The 15,990-nt window shown below is 53.8% G+C and overlaps 1 protein-coding gene across 3 annotated transcripts; it reads right to left on the minus strand.

Moving 5' to 3' along the window:
- Nucleotides 1-2,821: 2,821 nt before the first annotated feature.
- On the minus strand, nt 2,822-9,772 carry PYCR1 (pyrroline-5-carboxylate reductase 1). Of its 3 annotated transcripts, none has more exons than XM_030534440.1 (7): nt 9,584-9,772; nt 8,814-8,884; nt 7,986-8,165; nt 6,484-6,705; nt 5,751-5,843; nt 5,227-5,390; nt 2,822-5,140 (listed from the first exon to the last, which is right to left on the minus strand). In XM_030534440.1, the coding sequence occupies exons 1-7, from the start codon at nt 9,648-9,650 to the stop codon at nt 4,918-4,920; spliced, it is 1,020 nt and encodes a 339-aa protein (XP_030390300.1). In that variant the 5' UTR covers nt 9,651-9,772; the 3' UTR covers nt 2,822-4,917. The 3 variants fall into 3 exon arrangements, with proteins under 3 accessions (XP_030390300.1, XP_030390298.1, XP_030390299.1); XM_030534438.1 differs by having other exon boundaries at nt 2,822-5,080; nt 9,584-9,769; XM_030534439.1 differs by having other exon boundaries at nt 4,939-5,093; nt 9,584-9,770.
- Nucleotides 9,773-15,990: the final 6,218 nt, after the last annotated feature.

Below are 15,990 nucleotides of genomic sequence, written 5' to 3' on the forward strand. Positions count from 1 at the left end.
ATGTTAACAAACTTTTCCAATAACTGTACTGGCCGTGAATGCATCCCAAGTCCTCAGGGCAAATCAATCATTAAAAAACGCTTGCTTTTAAACCATGTTTTATATTTACAAAGGTACACTCACCAGAGGTCGCTTCCATGGCTTCACTGTCTGGGTTAGTGGCTTGGGAGGGCTGGGAGGGTAATTCCGTCTGGGTGAGAAAAAGCTCCTGGCTGTTGGGGCTAACGGAGTGCTGTGTGCTCTCTGCAAGCTTGTCCTCCTCATCTTCCCGTCCACAGAATCCTCAGCCATGGCCAAGATTACAACCCCCACCTCGGAATCCACAGACCGGGGTGGGGTACTGGTGGCGCACTCCCCTAGAATTGCATGCAGCTCAGCGTAGAAGCGGCATGTTTTCGGCCCTGCCCCGGACCTTCCGTTTGCTTCTTTGGTTTTCTGGTAGGCTTGTCTGAGCTCCTTAACTTTCACACAGCACTGTACTGAGTCCCTGGTGTGGCCTTTCTCCATCACAGCCTTGGAAATTTTTTCAAATGTTTTTTCATTTCATCTTTTGGAACGGAGTTCTGTTAGCACGGAATCCTCTCCCCTTATAGCGATCAGATCCAGTACCTCCCGTGCGGTCCATGCGGGGGCTCTTTTTCGATTCTCAGGAGACTGCATTGTTACCTGTGCTGATGAGCTCTGCGTGGTCACCTATGCTGATCAGAGCTCCACTCTGGCCAAACAGAAAATGAAACTCAAAAGTTCGCGGGGCTTTTCCTGTATACCTGGCCAGTGCATCCAAGTTCAGATTGCTGCTCAGAGTGGTCACAGTGGTGCACTGTGGAATACCGCCCAGAGGCCAATACCGTCGATTTGCGGCCACACTAACCCTAACCCGATATAGTAATACCGATTTCAGTGCTACTCCTCTCATCGGGGAGAAGTACAGAAACTGGTTTAAAGAGCCCTTTATATTGATATAAAGGGCCACGTTGTGTGGACGGGTACAGCGTTAAATCAGTTTAACACTGCTAAAATCGGTTTAAACGCGTAGTGTAGACCAGGCCTTAGATTAGAGGGGCTAGTGCCTTGCCCCTGGGTAGCGTGGGTGAATTATGTCAGTCTAAACAAGTAAAGGTGCTTATTTGGAGACAAAAGCCCAGCTCTGTGGAGCTGCTCACTTGAAGGGATGGGTCGGTGATAAAAGGGTATGTGATGCAGAACTGCCTGAGTAGAAAACGTCTTGTCTTGTGCAGGTATAAGTCAGCTCCTAACCACCCCCTGGGGTGTGTGCGGTATTATGAATTAGATCCATCTGGATGAGGAACTTGGGAGATAAACAGAGGCTGACAAACCGACCAAATGTCACACTCTTGGCATCAGAACTCTTTGTTGCCAATTGGGCCCTGCAGATATAAATACCTTATACAAGATATCAGCCCATCACCATGCTGTGCTACTCACCTCTCCCCTAGAAATTCCCTCACCCCAACGGCTCTTCACTAGCTCCTCTTTGCCATATCTACATTTTCTCAGTGCTGCTGAAACGGCAGGGAGCAGCAGGGTCACTACTGGAAATGCTGACACAGGAAAGAGGGTTTTGCAGCTGCTTCTTGTTTAGGTGCCTGTGACGGTGCTAAAGCAAGTCACAGCCAAAATGTATTAAGCCTGGGGGGGAGGCTTACTTCCTGCGTGAGAAGTGCTACTCTCCCCAGGCCAGGCCTGGCCCAGCAGCCACCTGTGCTCTGAGCACTGGGGGAGTGGGTACTGCATAAACATGAGGACATGGTTTCTGGCCCAAAGAGCTTCCAGTCTAAAAAAATATCAGAGGGGTAGCTGTGTTAGTCTGGATCTGTAAAAGTCTAAAAAAATGTCAGTAGAAGGGTAAGAGAGGGATATGTGCATATTCATGGTACTGAAGAGGCACAGCAACACACAGGAATTAGGGTGACATGCTGGCTAAAGGTACTATGTCCTGGGAGGGATATGCTCTCAATCTAGGATATTCCGCAATAGCTGTACACTCCCATGTAACACATGGAGGCGGCGAAATGAAGCCAAACCCTGTATATGTTTTGAATGGGGGTTGGTGGGCCCTTCTCTGAGGGACCAGAAGACCAGCTGAGCTAGAGCTCTCTGAAGTCCAGCTTGTAAAGTGAGTGCTAGAGCAGGGCTTTCCTTCCAGGGCACCCTCCCATGAGTGATGGTAAGGGCACTGGCCTATCCTGATGTGCCTTCTCTGGAGGACAGAAACTTTTTAGCTCTGCATGTTGTTCTTTACTGCACGCTGCCAGAGCCACTGTTTAGAACATTCCTTTCTCCAGTGAAGGCCAGTGATTGCAGAGCACGTGGTGGGGAAGCAGGCAGTGCTGTACCCTTTCCACAATGTAGGCTGCAGTAATTCATGGCTTTGCAGGTCAGCCCTAGGTGTGCTCTGCTTCTACCCCATGGTGGTGCTGTGTTCACCATCACAGGCACAGCTAGCTACAGGCACAGTGGCTTTTTATTAGAGGGGCAGAAACCCAGGCCAGGCTCTCAGGGGATTACAATTTCAAGACCCTTAACTGGCACAATTCAGCCAGAAAGGTTTTTCCCTTCATGTTTTAGACCACTAAAAGTCAGAGCTAATGAACCTATGAGTGCAGCCTCTGTGCTCTTCTTGCCCCCAGGAGCCAGGGTGAACAGCATGGTTGGACCTTCATCTCCCACCTTTAGGAATTAGCCTTCAATGACAACAAACCCTCCCCCGTGGCTCAAAATGAGTGCAGTGAGACACTGCAACAGCTGGGCACCCTGCCAGTGAAGGAACACCCTCCATGACCACACAGATCACACTAGCCACAGGCTGAGAAGCAACGTTTATTCTGGAAAGAGCGAGGGGGAGCAAGTGTGTCTAATTCAGCAATAGTGTCCCACGCTGCCTCTGCTGAGCAGGAGCCAGGACAGCGAGAAAGCTTTTACCTTTGTGCCACTGACAGTGTGTCTCCACTGCAGCGGGGAGTGAGCCTCCCAGCCCAGGCCAGATGTACTAGCCAGGCTTGAGAGAGTGCACGACAAACACATGTGCAGAGTCTGACTAGCCCCCTTCCCTCAGTTGCAGGAGGGTGGGTCATCTGAGCTGAGCCATGTCTGCCTGTTTGGGGAGGGAGGCTCTCTCCCAGCCGCCGCAGGACACACCCTACATGCTACCTGCACTGGGGCTCAGCCCCAAGCTCCGTGCACATAGGCCTGGCCCACGAGGCTCCAGCACCACCAGACTGTAAACCTCAGCTCTGAGACAGAAGCCATGGGCGGGGGGGAGGAGACTACGCAGCAAGTGAAGTGCCACTGCCACCTCCCTTCTGGGGCCAGCAGCAGCCAGGATGCTGAAAGATCAAGAACAATGCTAGCACCTGCAGACAGACTTTCCTTCCAGCTCCTGCTCTCTTCTCCCCACCACTCTGTTGGAATAGAGGTAGGAAATGATCTATATCATTGCCATGCCTGCTGGCTTCCACTGCACCCAAGGGAGGGCAGGGGGCTGTTGTCTACCCCATGCAATTCTTTGGTGCGTGACAGGGTTTGCACGGAGAGCGAGGGGTGTCAGCAGGGGCAAGGAAGCTATGTAAACATAGATCAGCTTAGCCCCTTGCTGTAAATGAGTCATACAAAGCAGTGAGTGAAATATTGATAGGCATCTGCCTGTGCTGCTGGTCCTGGAGTAGCTCCTAATGTAACTGGACAGGGCTTCAACACGCACCTCCATTTCTCCTCTCTCCCTTTAGTGCACCACCTTCCAGTGAGCTGGAGATGGGAGGCCATGTGACTGATAAGAGGAGAGGCAGGAAAAGAGAGAAGGAATGCAGCAGGGCCAGAGGAAGAACTGACAGGGGCTGCAGTACAGAGTGGAGAAAGTTTGCAGTTTGAGCTGGAGCACAAAAGGTGGTGAAGCTGGAAACCATCAAGGACTGATGTAAACGTTGGGGAATTAGATGAAATTATAAAGGAACCACATGCATATGAAAGAATCCTGTGAAATCAGCTCTAAGGGAAGGTCTGACAGCCTCTGCATACACAACTGGACAAGACACTGGGAAATGGGCAAATCCTGCTGGGGCCTGGAACCAGGTGTGACAAACTGTGGGTTTCCCCTTCCCCTCTCTGCCCCCAGGGCAGCAGGTAGAGAACACACTAAGGAGCAGAGAAAGCGTTTCAGACATGGGATGAAACCTTAAGTATTCAGTGGTGGGAAGGCTGGGACGGGACCCTATTCAGGCAGCAGGGAAAGGGAACACTTGCTTGAGTTGAGGCTTTTTAAGCTGTTCATCCAGGAAGGGTGCTGAAGGAGGAGAAGTGGCTGGGGCCCAACAGTGTGTTCAGGAGGGGGATGTTCAGATGGCCTGGCCTGCAAATCACACCAGGCACAGGAAGAGAGACACATGCTCCGAGATCTGCACAGGAAGATACGTGGTCTGCACCAGGCAACTACTGAAATGTGAATTCTGAGCGGTGAAGAAAAAGAGACGGGGATAGGAGCCACGGGGCCATGAGGGCCCCGCTCTAACCTTCAGAGCCAAGTAGCAGCAGGATACTCCTTAAAACAAACCCATCAAAATAGACTACTGCCCAGGAGATGATTGGGGGGTGGATTCTAACTTTACAGAGAAGCCAGCCTTCTGGCCAGAGGAGACGCTTTGTGCCCCTGACAACCAGCTGTGCCAGTGATGGCGCAACCGCCCTCCCACAAAGGGCAGAAAGTGCTAGTGACTGTGTTCCCACCCTCAGCTGGAAGTTAAGGTCCCTTTTCTATAGCTTTGCACCGCCCCCAAAGTTGCTGCAGGCCAAGAGCCAGGCAAGGGGCTGGGAACGCCTAGGACTAGAGCTTTTCCTTTACAGAGTGAGAAGAAAGTGCATGCAGGGGGGGCAGGGGCTGGTGCCTGGAGGAACCTCATCCCTTCAGTTCTTCTTGCTGTTGGGTGCCCAGCTGCTGCTGAACAGACTGACTTTGCTGGCAGAGGCCATGGAAACAGAGGGAGACTCCAGCTTCACCTTATCCAGAAGGGTCTTCTTAATGGCAGCTGGGGAGACCTTCTCCTGATCCGCTAGGTGCTGCAGCTCCCTGCAGGAAGAGCCTGTCAAGTCAGTGGGAAGAGCAGAACCACAAAGGAGAAGGAGGCATCTAGAGAGAAAGGAGCAGCAGAACTCTGCAGCCTTCCCTTTAAGGCAACAGCTGCCAAGTGGCAGGGAGGCCTTACGCCTACTCACCTTGTACGAATGCAGGAAGCCTCCACGGCATTGATGAGCAGTGAGCGAAAGCCTCCACTCTCCAGGAAGTGCAGGGCATGGATAGTGGCTCCCCCAGGTGAGCAGACATTGTCCTTCAGCTGCCCAGGATGCTGCTCAGATTCCAACAGCATTTTGGCAGCACCCTGCAGCAGGACAGGGAGGGAAAAGGTGTCAGAAATAGGACCAAGAGGATTCCTAACAGCTGCGCGTTCCAGTTCCCTGCTACTAGGTGGCTGCAGTAGGCAATAGGACCCTTTTTCACATTTGCAGAGCTACTGGAAATCCAGCTCAGAGTTGCAAGTCTGTAGAGGAGTAACAGCCTTACTCTTTCCATCCCAGCCTCCCTCAGAGCCATCAGCAACTCCAATAATCTCTGGGAAATCCATCTAGGGCGATCTTTATGTGAAAAAAATGTCAGTGTGGGCCTGATTTGATCCAGTTTGCAGACTGATCTGGATGTGACAGATGTGAACTGAATGAAGTCTGGAAGAAAAAATACTGACCAGTAAGGCCTGGGCTCCAAGTCGGACAGCTAGCCTGCGGGGAAGCCCCATCTTCACACCTCCATCTGCCAGAGCATCCAGGGCTGTGAATGCCTGAGAGACCAGAAACAGCATGACAGTAATTCTGAAGTTCGGAGACTAATGTATGCTCTCAAGGCTGTGACATTCTCAGGCAGAGGGGCAGTGCCCAAAGCTCTGGAGTCACTGTGGACCTTCACCACTTAAAGGGACTTGATAAAAATCACTCTTTGTTGGGGACAATCTCTTAAGCAAATGAAGATGACAGACAGGAACTCAATCCTTAGGCTCCCCAGCATGTGCTGCAAACCAAGCCTCACATCCACCCAGAGGGCCTCGGTCTTGAGCAGGGCGATTCACTCTGAGGCCATTCCATCCTTGGCCTCAGATGAAATTGCTTACAAGTGGCCCAGTTAGCCCCCAGTTTTTGTAATGTGGACTCTTGTCCACTAGGCACTGAATAGAAACCTACACTCATTACTCAGAGGCCAAGCACAGTCTAGCTGTTAACAGGCTCTTGTTGAGCTGGCCTGGCTTTGAATGAGACACCTACAGGTTATAGATTACACACTACAGGTGATTAGAAATTCAAATATATCCCCTTGGTCAAATCTGCAGCCTAATCTGATACCATTTTAAGATGCAGGTGTGTTCTCAGCATTTCAGCCCCAATGTTCTCCACTTGACTTGCATAAGCCAAGGAATTGGCACCTACATAAGCAGGGCCGCTGCCGCTGAGCCCTGTAACAGCATCTATTAGGTCCTCTTCTACTTCAGTGCAGAAGCCCACACTGGCCATCAGCTGTTCCAGGAGCTTCCCATCTTCCACCTCTGCATGAGTCCCTGTGGCATAGACGGTAGCACCTTCCCGCACGATCACAGGTGTGTTAGTCATGCACCTGATCACTTTTGGGGTGGGAGAGAACGCAGAGAGTTTCTTGGGATGGGAAAGAGTTGGAGACAGAACAGGAAGGAGAGAGAGACAGAGAACCAGATTTAATACACCTTCTACATCTGGAGTAACTCCCCCTCTAGGGAACTCCCAAAAGTCAGAGGGAATCCAGCAGGGTAAAGGACCTCTACCTCACCCCAACCCCAGCCACCTCTGCAGGATGGTCCTCAAGAGTCCCTCTGTTAAGCCTTTGCCAAAGGGGACAAGCCCTTAATACAATGTCCCTGGCAATGTAGTTGAAACTCCGTTACAGAGTGCTGGGTAGATCCATCACATCCCTTGGTAGTAGAAGCATTATCATTCTAGCTTGGCCCCTGTAGTTTCCCAGGGGACAGCTCCTGCAGACATCTAACATCATGAGTTTCCATGAATGCAGAGGGGCTGGCAGCCCTCAGCAGGGAAAGACAAGATCGATTAAAGTTTCATATGATTATGGGGAACGGACAGGGACGATGCCAAGGTCCTATTAACATAGGCCCTGATTCTGAGATGCTTCCCAGACATTGCATGACAATCTTGCAGCAGAAGGGTTGGAAAACATATGGACCTCCCTACTGGCATAAGAAGGATTCCCTGGTGGTCTTGGGCCAGAATAGACCTACACCCTTTGTAGGACAGGGACATTCCATCTGTGTCGCTGGAATGCATAGCACTCTGATTATTGCGGGCTTCCAGACTGCCCCTTATGGACCACTGCAGCCAGGGAGTATGTTAGTGACTGTTTTAGCTTATCCTGGGTATGATTAGGAGGTGCAAATAGGACCTAGTGCAACCTTTGCTCCACCAAAAATTGGCTGCAGTCCAGAAACAGGCCAGAGTCTCATGGGCACATGGTGCTTAACTCATGAGCTGTAGTGCTCTCAGTGCCAGAAATGAACACTGTACTCAACTTCTGGCAGCTGGGAGAACAAGTCAAACACCCAGACCTCCAGCCTTCTGAGAAAAGCTTTCTAAAGTTGTAGGGTATGTCTACACTGGAAGCTTTGAAGTGCGAGTGTGGTCGCATGAGCACTGAGCATAGCTCTCCCAGTGCTCCTGGTAATCCACCTCCACGAGGGAATTGGCTCCAAGTGTTCGGAGCCTGTCTATACTAGCACTTCAAATCACCCTCCTGAGGCAGTAAGTTAAAGCACTATAAAATGTAAGTGTAGACAAGTCCTCAGTGCCCTGATTTCAAAAAGCTTCAGGTGCAGATGCATGTAGCCTGTAGTCCTATCCCCAGGCCCTCTGACCCCATCAGAGCTGTGCAACACACTGTCCCTCACCTTCTCAATGGAGCTGATAGTGACACCAGCAGCACATGAGACCACGATGTGGCGATTCTCTATGTCTGAGCCAATCTCGTCCAGAATGAAGGGAATGATGGGAGGTTTCACAGCCAGGAACAGAACATCGCTGTTTTTAACTGTTTCCTTGTTACTTATAGTGAAGTTTACACCTATTTTCTGGAACAATTTGAGAGTTACATAATAGTAGCACCTCATTCCTAGAACGTCCTTGCATTCTCAGCTCTTAGAAATGGCATTTGGGATCAGGATTCAGCCAAGCTGGGTCAGCCACCAGCAGAGAATAATCTTGTTCACTAGGAGTCATACAGAGACAGACTTCATCAGGAGAAAGTACAGCAGTAACCCAGTGAGAAGAGGACAGTTGTTTTTTTTTAAGTTACCATAGGGGGAAAAGCAAAGTTACATCCCCAGCTTTTATAGCTCATGATCAGTTCCACATAGCACTTTCACTGTAGTGCAGTCATGCACTTTGAATATGTGACTATTGACTCTGTTTGTACCTTCAGATTCCCAGAGTGGTTCTCAACTGGCTTCTCTGGGCAAGAAAAATTATTTGCCTCAAAGATGGGAACACTCACCTTTCCTGGATCTGTGTCAACTGCTGGCAATAAGTGAACCCACCTGCCAATGGCAGGAAGTTCAGATGCGATACGATTCAGACCCAAGAGTCTTACTGAGCCAAGCAGAAAACACAACATGCAATATTAAACATGGGAGTCCTACTTATGGCCACTGCAAACATATTGAGATCTTCATGGGATTTCTGGGGGTAGGATTTTAGCTCTTACAAACACTAGAACTTACCCTCAGTCCAGATACAGTTGGGAGGTCAGTGTCTGGGGAACTTGCTGTGATCTTATGAGCAGCCAAAATTCCTAAGAAAGGGGCAGGTTAACTTCAGTTTGGGTTCCATGTGTCCTGCTTACCCCAGAGTGTCTTCACTGTTATTTATCCAGGTTATTCTGAACTTGGTTATTCCCCCACTCTTATGTTGTCCCCTCACAACACCTCTCTTCTTCTGGCTCACTGATGTAAATACTGATCCTAATGGCTCTCTACCAAAAAAACCCTCTCCCATTCTCAAATTCTCAAGAACCCTGTGCCTTAGGGATGAAATACACAAATTTGCATCAAATAAATAGGGCAGTTTTAATTCACATATTTCGTTATGTCAGTGCAAGTCTACCTGTGGACATGTATTTTGATATACAAGTGTCATATTTAAGTTTTGCTTACAGCTTTTTTAAATTTTCTTTACACTCCCCAGAGGGCTCACCTCCCTTATTTCCATCGCTCAACTGTGTCTCCCCCAGATCCGTGGGAAAGAACAATTTTCCTTCTACAAATCTGCAGACTCCATTTAACCCCCGTGAACGTTCCTGGATGCTAAACTCTGCTGCACGCACTCCTGTTCCACTCCAGGAGACGGTGGGTTGCCCACCCTCCCGAGCCAAGTTTCCCAAGAACACCCACCGCCCGCAGCCCTGTGCTGCGGAGCAAGGCACGAGGCTGGAAGGCCCCAGGCAATAGGGGATTTCCCAGCGCGCTCCCGCCGGGAGGAGCCCAGCACCCACCTGCGGCGGTGAAGCCCCTGGCCAGGGCGAAGGCGAGCTGCCCGGCTCCTATGAAGCCCACGCTCATGGCGCGTCCGGCAGGCGGCGGGACCCGGCGGGACACACCAGGGGAGCCCCGGTTACGCGCACGGGTCCCGACCCGCTCCCGGAGCCCCAGCCGCTGCCCACGTGGCGGCTCCGCCGAAGGGACAGCGCCGGCCCCTCCTCTCCGCGCGAGACACTGGGACGGGGCGATAGAGCCCCGCCAATCCACGGGAGAGGGGGTGGGACTCTCCGGATTTCAGCCAATCAGAAACATGAGGCGGGGTCACCTCTCAGCCCTCGCCAGCCATTGGGGCAAGCTGTGTTTGTAATTCCATCATTCGCTGCCTACGAGAGCTGCAAGGGGTCAACGCTCCAGACGCCTATTGTATCCCGGCATGCAATACTCTAGCCAAACTGACGGGGGGCCCGCTCTGCCTATGCGGCGCTGTAGTCTGCGCGCACGTTGCCTTCTGGGAATTGTAGTCTCGGGAGAGCAGAGGGGCTCCGCTCAGTTTTAATAGTGGAAACAGGCTCTGGAACGTTCTAATTGGCCTTCCGCCCTCGCTAGAGCATCGCACAGCGCGCGGGGCGGGTCAGGGCCGGCTTCCCGCCTGAGCAGACTAGTCATGAGGGGTCCACATCCAGACATACGCCCAAGGGGACCCAGACCAGGCCCAGACGGACGTAGGGACGTAGGGAGGGCCTCGCTCAGAGCCCCTCGGGTCCGGACGGACAGACGGACGTAGGGAGGGCCTGGCTCAGAGCCCCTCGGGTCCGGACGGACAGACGGACGTAGGAAGGGCCTGGCTCAGAGCCCCTCGGGTCCGGACGGACAAATGGACGTAGGGAGGGCCAGGCTCAGAGCCCCTCGGGTCCAGACGGACAGACGTTGAGAGGGACTGGCTCAGAGCCCCTCGGGTCCAGACGGACAGACGGACGTAGGGAGAGTCTGGCTCAGAGCCCCTCGGGTCCGGACGGACAGACGGACGTAGGGAGGGCCTGGCTCAGAGCCCCTCGGGTCCGGACGGACAGACGTAGGGAGGGCCTCGCTCAGAGCCCCTCGGGTCCGGACGGACAGACGGACGTAGGGAGGGCCTGGCTCAGAGCCCCTCGGGTCCGGACGGACAGACGGACGTAGGGAGGGCCTGGCTCAGAGCCCCTCGGGTCCGGACGGACAGACGGACGTAGGGAGGGCCTGGCTCAGAGCCCCTCGGGTCCGGACGGACAGACGTAGGGAGGGCCTGGCTCAGAGCCCCTCGGGTCCGGACGGACAGACGTAGGGAGGGCCTGGCTCAGAGCCCCTCGGGTCCAGACGGACAGACGTAGGGAGGGCCTCGCTCAGAGGCCCTCGTGTCCAGACGGACGGACGGACGTAGGGAGGGCCTGGCTCAGAGCCCCTCGGGTCCGGACGGACAGACGGACGTAGGGAGGGCCTGGCTCAGAGCCCCTCGGGTCCGGACGGACAGACGTAGGGAGGGCCTGGCTCAGAGCCCCTCGGGTCCGGACGGACAGACGTAGGGAGGGCCTGGCTCAGAGCCCCTCGGGTCCAGACGGACAGACGTAGGGAGGGCCTGGCTCAGAGCCCCTCGGGTCCAGACGGACAGACGTAGGGAGGGCCTGGCTCAGAGCCCCTCGGGTCCAGACGGACAGACGTAGGGAGGGCCTGGCTCAGAGCCCCTCGGGTCCAGACAGACGGATGGACATAGAGAGGGCCTGGCTCAGAGCCCCTCGGGTCCAGACAGACAGATGGACATAGGGAGGGCCTGGCTCAGAGACCCTTGGGTCCGGACAGACAGATGGACGTAGGGAGGGCCTGGCTCAGAGCCCTCGGGTCCGGACGGACAGACGGACGTAGGGAGGGCCTGGCTCAGAGCCCCTCGGGTCCAAACAGACGGATGGACATAGAGAGGGCCTGGCTCAGAGCCCCTTGGGTCCAGACGGACAGATGGACGTAGGAAGGGCCTGGCTCAGAGCCCCTCGGGTCCGGATGGACAGATGAAGGGAGGGCCTGGCTCAGAGCCCCTCGGGACCGGACGGACACGCGGACGTAGGGAGGGCCTGGCTCAGAGCCCCTCGGGTCCAGACAGACGGATGGACATAGAGAGGGCCTGGCTCAGAGCCCCTTGGGTCCAGACGGACAGATGGACGTAGGAAGGGCCTGGCTCAGAGCCCCTCGGGTCCGGATGGACAGATGAAGGGAGGGCCTGGCTCAGAGCCCCTCGGGTCCAGACGGACAGACGGACGTAGGGAGGGCCTGGCTCAGAGCCCCTCGGGTCCGGACGGACAGATGGCGTAGGGAGGGCCTGGCTCAGAGCCCGTCGGGTCCGGACAGACAGAATGATGTAGGGAGGGCCTGGCTCAGAGCCCCTCGGGACCGGACGGACAGACGGACGTAGGGAGGGCCTGGCTTAGAGCCCCTCGGGTCCGGACAGATGTACGGACGTAGGGAGGGCCTGGCTCAGAGCCCCTCGGGTCCAGACGGACAGACGTAGGGAGGGCCTGGCTCAGAGCCCCTCGGGTCCAGACAGATGGATGGACGTAGGGAGGGCCTGGCTCAGAGCCCTCGGGTCCGGACGGACAGACGGACGTAGGGAGGGCCTCGCTCAGAGCCCCTCGGGTCCAAACAGATGGATGGACATAGAGAGGGCCTGGCTCAGAGCCCCTTGGGTCCAGACGGACAGATGGACGTAGGAAGGGCCTGGCTCAGAGCCCCTCTGGTCCGGATGGACAGATGAAGGGAGGGCCTGGCTCAGAGCCCCTCGGGACCGGACGGACACACGGACGTAGGGAGGGCCTGGCTCAGAGCCCCTCGGGTCCAGACAGACGGATGGACATAGAGAGGGCCTGGCTCAGAGCCCCTTGGGTCCAGACGGACAGATGGACGTAGGAAGGGCCTGGCTCCGAGCCCCTCGGGTCCGGATGGACAGATGAAGGGAGGGCCTGGCTCAGAGCCCCTCGGGTCCGGACAGACAGATGGACGTAGGGAGGGCCTGGCTCAGAGCCCGTCGGGTCCAGACAGACAGAATGATGTAGGGAGGGCCTGGCTCAGAGCCCCTTGGGTCCGGACGAACAGACGGACGTAGGGAGGGCCTCGCTCAGAGGCCCTCGTGTCCGGACGGACAGATGGACGTAGGGAGGGTCTGGCTCAGAGCCCATCGAGTCCGGACAGACAGATGGACGTAGGGAGGGCCTCGCTCAGAGCCCCTCGGGTCCGGACAGACAGAATGATGTAGGGAGGGCCTGGCTCAGAGACCCTCGGGTCCGGACGGATGGACAGATGGATGGAAATAGGAAGGGCCTGGCTCAGATCCCCTCGGGTCCAGACAGATGTACGGACGTAGGGAGGGCCTGGCTCAGAGCCCCTCGGGTCCAGACAGATGGATGGACATAGAGAGGGCCTGGCACAGAGCCCCTCGGGTCCAGACGGACAGACGTAGGGAGGGCCTGGCTCAGAGCCCGTCGGGTCCGGACAGACAGAATGATGTAGGGAGGGCCTGGCTCAGAGCCCCTCGGGTCCGGACGGACCGATAGATGGATGGAAATAGGGAGGGCCTGGCTCAGAGGCCCTCGTGTCCAGACGGACAGATGGACGTAGGGAGGGTCTGGCTCTGATCCTCTCTGGTCCTGACGGACAGATGGCGTAGGGAGGGCCTGTTATAACCTTATTCCCAGATTTGGACCTTAGCGTCCAAAATATGGGGGTTAGCATGAAATCCTCCAAGCTTAGTCACCAGCTTGGACCTGGTACCTGCTGCCACCACCCAAAAAATTAGAGTGTTTTGGGGCACTCTGGTCCCACTGAAAAACCTTCCCTGGGGACCCCAAGATCCAAATCCCTTGAGTCTCACAACAAAGGGAAATAATCCTTTTTCCCTTCCCCCCTCCAGGTGCTCCTGGAGAGATACACAGACACAAGCTCTGTGAAACTACCCTCTCCGTTCCCAATCCTGGAAACAAAAAGGACTTTCCTATTCCCCCAGAGGGAATGCAAAATCAGGCTAGCCAATTCAACACACACCGATCTCCCCTGATTTCTTCCTCCCACCAATTCCCTGGTGAGTACAGACTCAATTTCCCTGAAGTAAAGAAAAACTCCAACAGGTCTTAAAAGAAAGCTTTATATAAAAAAAGAAAGAAAAAATACAAATGGTCTCTCTGTATTAAGGTGATACAATACAGGGCTAATTGCTTAAAAGAATATTGAATAAACAGCCTTATTCAAAAAGAATACAAATCAAAGCACTCCAGCACTTATATTCATGCAAATACCAAAGAAAAGAAACCATATAACTTACTATCTGATCTCTTTGTCCTTACACTTAGAAACAAAAGATTAGAAAGCAGAACTACTTCTCCAAAGCTCAGAGAAAGCAGGCAGCCAGAAAACAAAGACCTCAGACACACAATTCCCTCCACCCAAAGTTGAAAAAATCCGGTTTCCTGATTGGTCCTCTGGTCAGGTGCTCCAGGTGAAAGAGACATTAACCCTTAGCTATCTGTTTATGACACACCCCCCAAATTGCAGACAGTGGGGAAGCTCACTGGCGGCGATTTCCTTCTAGAACTTGAAAATAAACAGATTAATACAACACATGCACCTTTACATATACCCCTAAGTATATAACTAACAGACTTCTACATTTTAAGAACACTTTTTAACTACTGAATTCTGGGAAACTCTGACGGGAGAGTGCATCAGCTACTTTGTTAGAAGCTCCTGTGATGTGTTGAATTTCAAAATCAAAATCTTGGAGAGCTAAACTCCAACAAAGAAGTTTCTTGTTGTTCCCCTTGGCAGTATGAAGCCACTTTAGTGCAGCATGGTCAGTTTGTAGTTTGAACCGCCGTCCCCAAACATATGGGCGTAGCTTTTCCAGGGCGTACACAATGGCATAGCATTCCTTTTCACTGACTGACCAGTGACTTTCCCTCTCAGACAGTTTCTTGCTGAGAAACACGACAGGATGGGAGTTGTGATCTGTTGCTTCCTGCATGAGCACTGCTCCTATACCACGCTCAGATGCATCTGTGGTTACTAGGAATGGCTTGTCAAAGTTCGGGGCCCTGAGCAGAGGGTCAGACATGAGCATCGCCTTAAGCTGGGTAAAGGCCTTTGACACTTATCAGTCCACTTAACGGCATTTGGCTGGGTCTTTTTGGTCAGGTCGGTCAATGGGGCAGCGATTTGGCTGTAGTGTGGTACAAATCGCCTGTAGTATCCGGCCAAGCCTAAGAAGGATTGGACCTGTTTCTTTGACCTTGGGACAGGCCACTTTTGGATAGCATCCACCTTGGCCTGTAGGGGGTTTATGGTTCCTCGACCCACCAGGTGCCCCAGGTAAATCACTCTGTTTTGGCCTATTTGACACTTTTTGGCCTTAACAGTTAGTCCTGCCTGCCTGATGCGCTCAAAGACCTTTTCCAGGTGGAGTAGGTGTTCGGGCCAGGAGTCTGAAAAAATGGCCACATCATCGAGGTAGGCAACTGCAAATTCTCCCAGTCCAGCTAATAGACCATCTACCAGCCTCTGGAAGGTGGCGGGTGCATTTCGAAGGCCGAAAGGAAGGACATTGAATTCATACACCCCCGCATGGGTGACGAATGCTGACCTTTCCTTGGCAGGTTCATCTAGTGGTACTTGCCAGTACCCCTTGGTTAAGTCTATTGTAGAGATGAACTGGGCACGTCCCAACTTCTCCAATAGCTCATCGATGCGTGGCATTGGATAGTTGTCCGGACGAGTTACCGCATTTAGCTTACGGTAGTCCACGCAAAAGCGTATTTCCCCATCTGGTTTGGGTACCAGATCCACTGGAGATGCCCATGCACTGGTAGATGAGCGGATTATACCCATCTGTAGCATGTTCTGGATCTCCCGTTCTATAGCAGCTTGGGCATGAGGAGACACCCGGTAGGGTGGGGTTCTGATTGGGTGAGCATTACCTGTATCAATGGAGTGGTATGCCCGTTCAGTCCGTCCTGGGGTGGCTGAGAACAATGGGGCGAAGCTAGTGCACAGCTCCTTGATTTGTTGCCGCTGCAGACGTTCCAGGGTGGTTTAGAGGTTCACCTCTTCCACGCCACCGTCTTTTTTTCCGTCGTAGTAGACACCGTCAGGCCCCTCGGGTCCGGACGGACAGACGGACGTAGGGAGGGCCTGTCTCAGAGGCTCTCAGGTACTGACGGTCAGACGGACGTAGGGAGGGCCTGGCTCAGAGCCCCTCGGGTCCGGACAGATGTACGGACGTAGGAAGGGCCTGGCTCAGAGGCCATCGGCTCTGGACAGACAGACGTAGGGAGGGCCTGGCTCAGAACCCCTCGAGTCCAGACGGATGTATGGACGTAGGGAGGGCCTGGCTCAGAGCCCCATGGGTCCGGACGGA

This window comes from Gopherus evgoodei, chromosome 15 (assembly GCF_007399415.2).
Source record: "Gopherus evgoodei ecotype Sinaloan lineage chromosome 15, rGopEvg1_v1.p, whole genome shotgun sequence".
Taxonomy (NCBI): domain Eukaryota; kingdom Metazoa; phylum Chordata; order Testudines; family Testudinidae; genus Gopherus; species Gopherus evgoodei.